The 11,337-nt window shown below is 40.3% G+C and overlaps 2 protein-coding genes across 2 annotated transcripts in view; both read left to right on the top strand.

The window, feature by feature from the left end:
- The window catches only part of LOC117761837 (olfactory receptor class A-like protein 4), a 946,130-nt gene that overhangs the window by 77,045 nt on the left and 857,748 nt on the right, over positions 1-11,337 (top strand). The gene's annotated exons all lie outside the window — the stretch shown is intronic.
- On the top strand, positions 7,179-11,305 carry emc3 (ER membrane protein complex subunit 3). Its single transcript, XM_034586142.1, has 9 exons — positions 7,179-7,422; positions 7,781-7,952; positions 8,039-8,096; positions 8,921-9,014; positions 9,335-9,439; positions 9,586-9,667; positions 9,793-9,872; positions 10,323-10,405; positions 10,490-11,305. The coding sequence occupies exons 2-9, from the start codon at positions 7,798-7,800 to the stop codon at positions 10,616-10,618; spliced, it is 786 nt and encodes a 261-aa protein (XP_034442033.1). The 5' UTR covers positions 7,179-7,422; positions 7,781-7,797; the 3' UTR covers positions 10,619-11,305.

The following is an 11,337-nucleotide window of genomic DNA, read 5'->3' as shown; positions in this document are numbered from 1 at the left end:
TGAGTAGACGTTTGGAGTTAGTGTTGGGGAGGGTCAGGGTTGAACGGTTGAGGGTGCAGAGAGAAAACGTGGGGGACAGTCACTGGAGGGACTGGAGAGATTGGAGGCCCCATCAACTGTGGATGCATCGGGACCTGTTGGACCTCCACGGCTGTGGCTTCAAATGCAGATGCTGCAACAGACTCAGTCATTTTGGGAGCCTTTTTCCTGATTCTTTTTCTCTTCTTGCCCTGCAAAAAGGCAAGCAAGTCAGACTTTATAGATCTATCTATCTATCTATCTATCTATCTATCTATCTATCTATCTATCTATCTATCTATCTATCTATCTATCTATCTATCTATCTATCTATCTATATGTGTATCATGTGTAATGATAGCTATGACACATACGTAGTTTTGTCCAGGTGACCACCCTGGATGTAGTAGATAGTGGTACTCTCTCTGCCTGTTTGCTTCATTATAATACTTGTCCTGCTCCTCCTTCGTCAAAGACTTCCACTGTGGACACACAACAACACACTGTCAGGGCACACAGCAACTTAAAACTACAACCACAGGCTAGTGACTAGTGACTAGTGACTAGTAACTACAAAGCAAAAAGACTTACTCTTTGTCCAAGGATAGCGTTTACTGTGGCACTGTTGATTGTGTCTTGTGTGAGTGATTTCACTTCAGTCATTACGTGTGGTCTCTGCTCCTTCAGATACAGCATGAAGGCATTAGGCGGCCTCCTAATATATGGCTGCTGGTCCTCGTGCTTTCTATGGGAAAAACAGAATAAGAGCATTTGTTACCACAGTGAAGTGCACTGGGATCGTGACAGAGAAATAAAAGACACACCAATCAAAAACTACTCCAAGAAATGAAACACAAGGTGACTGTGATGACGATCATTAGTCTGGCTTCGTTGTAGTCTTCCCGTTGGAGACAACTGCCAAAGGCCATGTGTGCGATCTGGTTGACTTACAGTTGTTTCTTCTTCTTTGTAGGACCAGAGAAAGACATTACGTTTGCTCCTGGTGTTATTCCATACACCACCTCTCCATTCCTACAGAAATAAAATACACATACATGTATGACATGTAAACAGTAGACACACATTAGGTGACAGTAAAAGTGTGTTTGCACAGGCAAACAAGGGGTCATATACTTACAGTACTCCGACAACAGGCAGGTTCATGTCCTGGCCTGGCATCCACATTTGCATATACTGGGGATACAAACACAAAACACATTGATGAGAAAAGCCACGTCCTCTGTGTCATGTGTCCACTGGGTGTCAGTGTGCCCTATCTTGTCACTGCTTGAATGAGCTGCAGTGGATTAGACACACTGGTAAATAACTAACTAACCTCTGTGCTCAAGGTCACAGAGGTCAGGAGTATGTATTCATGTAAGGACCAGACCACAAGAGAAAATGCTTATTAATACGGCATATAATGACACCGAGCATGATTTAAACCAACTTCCACTAAAACGACCTATTTGATGTAATTAAATCCTATGAACCGTTTGATTTCTCTACTATAACTGGTTATGGGAACTCAGACCTTCTGCCCTAAAAATCCCTAACCCTTCTGAACTTTAGTGGTGTTATCGTTGTCAGGACGCCTGTATCATAATGTGAAACAGGTTTCACATCTACTCACATCAATCTTGTCCCGTTTTGTTGGTTTAATGAGACAATTAACTTGCATTTCCGTTTAATTACAGGGTGTACTAAAGCTCACCCTGACACCTGAGACTCTGACATAAATAAATTTGTTCACACTAAATAGTTTTCTATGTAATGTCCAGCTGTGGCTTGTCTAGCACTGATATCTTTGACATCCCGGTGATGCGACTGAACCTGCTGTCTCGACAGCACATCTGCAACCAGACAATGCAGATGCTTCAGTATGTGTGTGGTTTGCTGGGGTCTGACCTGCTGTGGAGGAATACAGCTCGCTCTTTGGTGGTTGAAGGCTTGTTGCTGATATGACAGGTACTGTGAAGAGAGAAGGAAGGTAAATATTGTCATCTTGCATGTAGGTCAACACACCAACTTTACTGTTAAACAACACAGAACATATTTTCAACAGCTCTGGATGTATGATTGAGTAGACTGTCCTATAAAGTTTACAATGAGTATGACAGGAACACATATAAGAGATTGGTTTTAGATTTAAATAAGGCTTTTGCCATCCCGTCGACCAAAAGCTTCCAGCATTGATTAGCATCTTTTTTTTTCATCTGTCTCTAGCTTATTCTTACTTACTTGTGCCTGGCTATGTGCAACAGCCTGGCTGTACAGGTGTCCACCTGGCTGCATGGTATGTTGTCCATATGATTGGTGAAAAACTGGAGCTGCTTGACTGTAAACTGAAGGAGCAGATTGACTGTAAACTGAAGGAGCAGATTGAATGTAAACTGAAGGAGCAGCTTGACTGTAAACTGTAGGAGCACCTTGACTGTGAAATGAAGGAGGGGCCATCAATTGCATTGGAGGAGCAGGAGCTGATTCCATGAACATAGCATTTGCAGTGTTCCAATTTCCCACTGTCTGAGGGTAGCTGTTAAACACTGGCTGAGCTGGGACACCGGGTGGAGGTGGAGGAGCTGCTTCCATGTACACAGCATCTGCAGTGTTCCAATTTCCCACTGTCTGAGGGTAGCTGTTAAACACTGGCTGAGCTGGGACACCGGGTGGCGGTGGAGGAGCTGCTTCCATGTACACAGCATCTGCAGTGTTCCAATTTCCCACTGTCTGAGGGTAGCTGATAAACACTGGCTGAGCTGGGACACCGGGTGGAGGTGGAGATGGAGGAGTAGGAGCTGCTTTCATGGCGGTGTCCAAAGCATTTGCATTGTTTAGATTTCCCACTGTCTGAGGGTAGATGTTAAAAACTGGCAGAGGTGGGACAAAGGGGGGAGGTGAAGGACCGGGAACTGCTTCCATGGCGGTGTACAGTAAAGTTGGCGATCTGTAGAAGTCCTTCAAAAAGCTCTTTATGTCCTCGTTTTCGGGGATAGTGTCTATGTTTGCATCTAGTTCCTGTATAGTGTGTTCAATTTGTTTCACAGGGTCCATTCTCTGGATGGCTTATCTCGGTTTTCCAACTGGTTCCCTCATGGAGTCCCGTGACACTGATAAGAAACAGATTTTTAGACACTAAATATTATACAATATTATTACAGGAAATATTATCAGGGATAAAAGTACCAAGTGTAAGCTACTACCATATCTCAGAGCGAAGTTTTAACCACAGCTTACATGTAATGAAGAATTATTATTATTATTATTATTATTATTATTATTATTATTATTATTATTATTATATAATTATAATATTATAATTACTGTTAACGGTGTAGGTAAATCTGTAAACTATTTATCTGCCATTCTAAATAAATGTGTTGTGACAGTACTTACCACTACTGTCGATTTAAATAAATCTGAATAATTTCTTTATCCGTGGAGAAGATCATTCATAGGACGAGGCCATTCCCACCGTTTACTTCGGTAACCTTTAAATGGGTGTGCCTATATAAATAACACCTTTGCAGCGTCATCATCAAAGTCTAACCTTTAAAGACAATTAAACTTCAAAGTGTTTCCACCGTCTAATATGACGTCATGATATGTGTTAACATGTGACAACATGCATGTGAAGACGCCGCTACAATAAAGGTCATTCATACATAATCACAACGACAAAAATGCAAAGGTATTATAATAAGAAGGCAATAAATGATATTAACATATTTAAAAGTGTAACAGTGTGTAACTTTGGCTTCGGCCAGCTGTCCCCTCGGCTGCATCTGCGGTGGAAGAGGCAGAAGCGGAGACTTTGGCAGAAAATGCTGAGGCATCAAAGGGCCGTGGGGTAGGACAGGTTTTTCTCAAGGCGGCTGCATAGCTCTTGTCCTTGCCATTACTATAGCCTGAAGACTAGATAAGATATAAAACCATGTGAATGAACACATTAGACCAGGGATTCGCAAACTGTGTGGTGGGGCGCGGAGGCATAACAGGTGGGGCGCGCGACCGGGAGGGGGGAATGTGAGGCGTTCACGTTATTTTGTTAAATCATCATCGTATCAGGCCAGCATGAAATACCAGGAGCGGGCGAATGTGTGTGTGTGTGTGTGTGTGTGTGTGTGTGTGTGTGTGTGTGTGTGTGTGTGTGTGTGTGTGTGTGTGCCCCCAGACACACACACACACACACACACACTTTTTGGTTGAGCTTTATCATCGTTGTAACAAAGTGATTATAATTTAATTTATTTTTTCTCTATTTTTGAAAAAGTACAGACTGATGGAGGAATATAGTGATAAATGTCACCAAAAGTACTTCAATTAAGTTGAATTTAAGCAAAGTTGTTGCACTATTCTTTGAAAAAAGTGGCAAATGTCACAAAAAGTTGTTTGAAAAAGGTTTTTTATTTGCACAACAGAAATTCCTGAAAGTAATGTGAATTTAATGTTCATGTGTATGTTATGTAAATACACATGTTAAACTTGGCCCATTTTGTCATCATTTTGTTGGGGCAGGGGAGCGGGTGGGGCATGAAAAATATTCTAGCTCCAAAGTGGGGCATGACAGAAAACGTTTGAGAACCACTGCATTAGACTAACACGAGGTGGATAAAGCACACACAATTTATTTGTCTGTCTCTCTCTCTCTCTCTGACTGCGGAGCTGCAGAGCTGTAGGATCCAAGGTTTCTGTTATTTAAAGTGTCAAAGTATCATGTGGTGCGACCGTCTGGCCATGACTGCTGTTGTGAAAACTTCTTTGAAATTACTCAAAATCTATTCAAATTTATTTTCTTCCCTATTTGGCATGATTTCCAAAGTGTTTTGTAGCCCTGTACAAAATTGCAAAGCATTTGTATTTATATTTCCATCATAGTATACAAACAAACTTATTTTATGAAATATCATGTGGTGCGACCATTAAGAAACAACCAATTTGGGACTTTCATTTCTAAATCCATTCAAAGACCGAGAGTTGCACCACATACCATTTTGCCAAGGACCCATGGAAGCAGCAACAGGTTTGTAACTCTCTCTCAAATTTTGAAAAAAATAACCTTTTTTAACAGCTGGTATGTAGTTGTCACATTTGGATATCATGTGGTATGACCTAAAAAAAAACATTTCTAAAAATATATAGTTTGATTATAAATTTCATAGTGACCTTTTTTGCTGACCTAGCTTTTCTTAAGGTGGCCTGTGCCTTTAAATTTTGACTGAACTTGAAAATATCATGTGGTGCGACCATTGGAGAGTGTTTTACATGAAAGATATATGTCCTAGATTGGGAGTTTTTGTGCTTTTTTTATATTCAATTAATGATTGTACTTTATTTTAGTATTATTTGGAAAATGTTTCCATGCAATTTGAGTCATTTTTTTCTAATATTTCAGAAACAACGGTTTATGTTTAATCTTTGTACAATGTCATGAGAAAATACCATCCCAAAAAATGTAGTATGTAATTTCACTTCGGTCATTATGCATTTATTAGTAATTTATTATTTATTTATTTATAACTGTTTTAATCTATTTTACCAGATGCCACTTCCAAGCAAAATAAAAAACGCTTGCCATAGGCAGCATGTTAACTCTGACCCTGCAGCAAGAGCGGAGTACCTTGCTCGGAGGAGACAAAGCTAACATTTTTTTAAATGAAAACTACAAATAAAGCAACATGAAGTACATATTTCTCTTATGTGTTTTTCATTACCTGGAGCAAATGCATATTTTCATTAAAATGTTCATCTGCTGTCATCAATCATGAGTCCAAAATAACTTTATGATTTATGGCATGACGCTACATATCTATTTCAGCTACCAGAGAAGAAAACAGCAGGGAAAGATTCCCAAGTCAAGTGAGCTGACAGAGAGAGAGAGAAAGAAACAGAGAGAGAAATGGAGGGCTGCATCCAGTGCTTTCAGGGAAAGTAAAAATATGGCAAACGCTGTGTTAGACCTTACGTCGCCATCTATGGTGAACATTCCACCAGTTCTGGTGGATGTAGATGTAGCACAAGAGCAGCCAGAAAATGAAGGTCAAGCTGTGGTAGACCCCATACCCCTAAATGAGGAAAGAAACGTTGCAAAAGATTGCAGAAAGAGAAGTGTAAAATTGGAGCCTATGATGAGCTTCCATATGTAGGCAAGGTCCTTGAGGTTGTGGGAGAGGAAGTCAGGTTAGCTCCATGCGTCAGTCAGGTGAAAAGAACTTATTTATGTGGCCACAAACTCACACTACTCTAAGTTGAGCAGCCAAGATTGGGCAAAGTTCAAAAAGGTCTGGTGTTAAAGAAATTAACACCACGTGCCCCACTTTCACACCTCAAGTATAATGAAATGTTTGTTCACAACAATGTGTGCTGCACTTAAATGTTTGTGATGAGATTTTTATTTTAAAAAATGTTCATGAAATGTTTGTGTTCATGAAAATTCTATGAAATTTGTATAAAATCTGGTTAACATTTTTTTTTGTATGGAATTTATTTTTAATTGGTCTCTTTAAACGATAGGTTTTCATATCATTTGGAGCGACCACTCATCATGTGGTGTGACCAATAATAGCAAGACCTGTATTAAATTCTAAGTAAAATATAAAATTTCAGTGACTGAAATATGAATCACTGATACAGTATGCTTAAATGAGTGGTATTTTTAAAACAGTTTTATCAGTTTTATGGGCCACAGGAAATATAAGTCTGTGGACTACATTTAAGAAGGGGACTGTAACATTATAGAACAAGAATAAGAGATCATTATTTACAAAAACTCAATACTTTGTTTCAAATGACTTTATATTACTGAGAACTTATTAAGGACATTAATTAATATAAAGATACATCACCACATGACATTTTTTAAGGCCATGGCCAATTCATCTAGATAAAAGACTAAAATCACTTAATTTAAAAATGTTGTATGATTTCATATGTACACAACATTCTTAATGTTTGAACAATTGCAATAGATATTCTTAATTGTTGGCCTGTTGAAAATCCTTACACGTCATTGTCCCAATACCGACATGAACTGCGTGGTGTCCACCCCCAGCCTCAAGGAGCACGGGCCACCTGCTCCCCTGCTCTCCTGCTCTCCTGCTCCAGCCCCCGCTGCTCCCAGGGACGCCTCCTCCATCACCGCGGGGCGGCGCTGCAGTCCCAGCGTGAGCGATGAGGGATGAGCAGCAGAAGCAGAAATCTGGTCTCATCCCCGGAGACAGCAGCGGAGCGGCAGAGGACGGGACCTGTAAATGAGCCTGTTCGGTGGATCTGACCAGCTCGCGTTGCGCATGGTTCACGGCTCTCGTCGCGGGGGAAGAAACGCTGCAAGTGGCGGCCACTGCGCTGAGAGGACACCACCGGCTCCCACCAGCCGAACTGTGTGACCCGGGCGTCAGGAAGAAGGTAGCCAGCCAGCCGGCTAGCTAGCTAGCTAACGTTAACGTTGGCGAGTTCACGACTGTGTGTAGTTTCATACCTCCATTGTTTGAGTTTGTTTTTTAAAATAACAGGTAGTCTCCACTTTGTCAGATGGAGCTCGTGTTCGTTAGCTCGACACTTAGCGGTGCCGTAATGACGCTGTTGGCTAGCTAGCTAAGCGGACTGACAGCAAGGTGTAGCTCCGAGGAGGCTCAGTCGTAGCTTAAGCTTCTTCATACTGTATTAAACTGTCACCAGTAAAATGCCTGACGTTAATCTGAACATGAAGTAATGTTGAGGCCGTGTTAAACTTGATGAAAGTGTGGCTCTGCGTCCTCCTCAGTTTTGCTGCCAGGCTGAATGGCGGAGCCGGAGCTTCTGTTGGACTCCAACATCCGACTGTGGGTGGTGTTGCCCATTGTCTTCATCACCTTCCTGGTCGGGGTGATTCGGCACTACGTCTCCATCCTCCTTCAGAGCGACAAGAAGCTGACATTAGAGCAGGTTTCTGACAGGTACGTCATGTTTCATTGTGAGGGGGATCCAGTGTGAGCAAACTCATTGAATGTGTGTCTCTCTTCCCCCCACCCAATCTCTCCAGTCAGGTTCTTATACGGAGCAGAATCCTCAGAGAAAATGGAAAATACATTCCCAAACAGGTAGGGATTTTAATAGAGGTTGTTTCATAGAGGTTATTGCATGTCAAACTTCTGCCAACAGTTCCTCATGAAACCACATTTAATATCAGTAGACCCGGATTTTTATTTGGATCTGAACCGAATCATGCACACTAATAAATATCAGTCCCTTAAACATGAATTATTCTCTGGCAAATCAAAACGAATGTTAAAAAACGCCCCCATCTCGCCACGCTAAAGAAAGTGGGGAAAAAATCCTGGATCTGCCCCCAGATATCCACGCAAGATTTAATGGGTTCTTTCTTGACCCATAGCAATGTTTTCCACAAAATTCTGTGGTAAGCTGTCCAGACGTTTTGTGTAATCCTGCCATCTAACAGACGGACAGACATATAAACGCAGAGGAAAACCACAACATAACCTCCGTGGCACAATTAATCATCACACTTTTAGGCCGCACCTTCACAGAACTTAACGAAACTCGGCATGCTCATTTGGTCGCGTGAGAAATTTATGGAACTGAACGTGTCTTGGATCACAGTTAAGTGTGATAGGACCAGTCAAAGTTACAGAGTCCTCCCCCCCCCCCAAAAAAAAGTTCACAATTTGTTAGCTGAATTTCATCATCATCTATGACGATGTTGCCCAAAAGTGTGATGATTTGACACAGAAAGACATATACGTTTTGTTCTCTATCGAGTTACTTCTTCTCTTCACAGTCTCCAGCTTATTTATAAATTACCATTTAAAATATACAAAATACACACAATATAAAACCCCTGGCCTTTGCATTTATTTGTCACAACTCCAGCAACAGTGTTACTGAAGATCTCTCTTTCTTTTAGTCCTTTTTGATGAGGAAGTTCTACTTCAACAATCAAGAAGATGGATTTTTCAAGAAGACCAAAAGAAAGGTTGTTCCACCCTCTCCAATGACAGGTAAATATTTTCAGTAAAGTACAGGATACATTCTTCAGTACTGTAACCCACAGTGATGTTTCATACAGGAGCTCATGTTGAATTAACATGTGTATATTAAAACATGTAATAATAATGGTGGTATTCTAAGTAAGACTGAAATGTTCCTCTTTGGCCACCTATAAAAATAATGGAGTAACAGAATTTCATGGCTACTTAGGGAGAAAAAGTATTTTACCTAAAATACCTAAATCACCTTCTTATTCCTGTAATTCTTTTGTTCCCATATTTTAATTTAATACAGCACATCTAAATTTGTTGCTCATTGTATCTTTTCACAGATCCCAGCATGCTGACCGACATGATGAAAGGCAATGTCACCAATGTGCTTCCCATGATCCTCATTGGAGGCTGGATCAACTGGACCTTTTCAGGATTTGTAACAAGTAATGACCCTGCTCCCTCTCAGATCTCAAATCTTATCGTGCAAAATGGGTCATTCGCAAAAATTTTTTTTTGTGATGCTAGCATATGAGATATGATTTATGTGTAACTTCTACATTGAGATCTTTCTGTTCTCTCCTTCACGCAGCTAAGGTCCCCTTCCCTCTCACCCTGCGCTTCAAGCCCATGCTGCAGCAAGGAATAGAGCTGCTCTCACTGGATGCATCCTGGTAAACTAATAAAACAAGATCTAATAAAAAGACATACTGTATTAGTTGTGATATGTTAATCTCAGAATATTAGTGTGGGACCTTGTCATTTGATGTGATTTCTTCTGTGTGCATCTGTCATCCAGGGTGAGCTCAGCATCGTGGTATTTCCTGAACGTGTTTGGACTACGAAGCATGTACTCGTTAATTCTAGGCCAAGATAATGGTAATTTTAGCTATTTTTCAGATTCATTTGATGTATTTTATCCCATCAGATTTTTAAATTGGATAATGACATGATAATGTATGTACTCCAGCTGGTTCTCAAAGGGTTCAGCAGTAATACGAACCCTGTTATACAAAAATTACTTATTTGATTCACTCCCACTCAATAATATTGTTCATTAGAGCGGACGCTCCAACCATTTTCATAATCATTATGCTGTGATAAGGAATATGAGCATTAAAACAACAGCTTATTTAAATCCAGTTTGAGAGTTGTTACATTTTAAGTTTTAGACAGAGATAAATCATGGCCCACTGAGCTTTACAAATCATTTTAGGCTTGATTTTTGTCAAAAAATGTTATCCCAATTTTTGGCGAAAGAGTTTTTCATTTATTACTTTTCATCTCCATATACTGATTGTTTTTTTATGTGCTTTGCAATTCCTACAGGTGCAGATCAGTCGAGGATCATGCAGGAGCAGATGAGTGGTGCAGCCATGGCCATGCCTGCAGATACAAATAAAGCCTTTAAGGTACAGTGTATATAGTTGAGTCTGCATCATTAGCTACTGAGGGTGTTGTTTGCTCAGTTCATGTGATGCTCGTCTTGATTTCAGGCTGAATGGGAGGCTCTGGAACTGACTGACCATCAGTGGGCGCTGGAGAGTGTTGAAGAGGATCTGATGAGCAGGGAGCTGGATTTTGATGGCATCTTTAGCAAGGAGCTGCCAAGCGGGATCTTCTGATGTCCTGGTCACCTCTTCTCCGAGCCTTCAATTTCAATTTTGATCATTGCAGGAATTTGCTGTTTGGCTAAAGAGGGAGAAATGGGACAAATCCCTTCATGTTATGCAAAGTTTACATTCACTAATGTGTGGTCCTTGTCTTTTCACATGTATTACCTTTTCATTACTGCCCATGAATATCTGAAATGAGTTAAAATACACTGGTTCTGCTGCTGTCTCATGCATATTGAAAGCATTGCTTAGTTTTTCTCATCTGAGGAGAAATATTTGGGAGAAACTAAGTTGCTTTCGCTAATTAAAATGCATTACTTTTAGCCTCCGACTATATGCCATCATAGTGCCATTAGGTAATAGAATGTGAACTACCCAGTGCTTCATTTTTTTTCTTATATCATGTGCAGCCAGAAAAGCTGTCTCCATATTCATATGTTTGATCATGTTTTAAAACAGTAGGATACAATGACATTTAAAGGTCTGTATGATGTTTAGTTATAAACAATCTTGAAAAACTACTTTTGTTAGATCCTAGATAGAGCTGTTCTGTGTCAGCCGCCCTAACATTCAAAGGAGACACATAATTGATTAGGTTTTGCCAGAGAATATGCTTGTGTGATTGGAATATTGTTTTTGAAACTATGTAGATTGTTTATTTTGTAAAGTAAACCTCACTGTGTTTGTAAAGTATAACGTTTGTGTTGACTTAATGCACTTTCAATTTG

The sequence above is a fragment of the Hippoglossus hippoglossus genome, chromosome 5, assembly GCF_009819705.1.
Source record: "Hippoglossus hippoglossus isolate fHipHip1 chromosome 5, fHipHip1.pri, whole genome shotgun sequence".
Lineage (NCBI taxonomy): Eukaryota > Metazoa > Chordata > Actinopteri > Pleuronectiformes > Pleuronectidae > Hippoglossus > Hippoglossus hippoglossus.
This window is presented reverse-complemented; position numbering and strand designations above follow the sequence as displayed.

What these genes read in the sequence shown, in the direction of transcription:
- emc3 (XM_034586142.1), top strand. Translation starts at nt 7,798, where the DNA reads ATGGCGGAGCCGGAGCTTCTGTTGGACTCCAACATCCGACTGTGGGTG. An exon ending in TTAGAGCAGGTTTCTGACAG is followed by an intron (nt 7,953 to 8,038) that starts GTACGTCATGTT and finishes CAATCTCTCCAG; the next exon opens with TCAGGTTCTTATACGGAGCA. An exon ending in GAAAATACATTCCCAAACAG is followed by an intron (nt 8,097 to 8,920) that starts GTAGGGATTTTA and finishes TCTTTCTTTTAG; the next exon opens with TCCTTTTTGATGAGGAAGTT.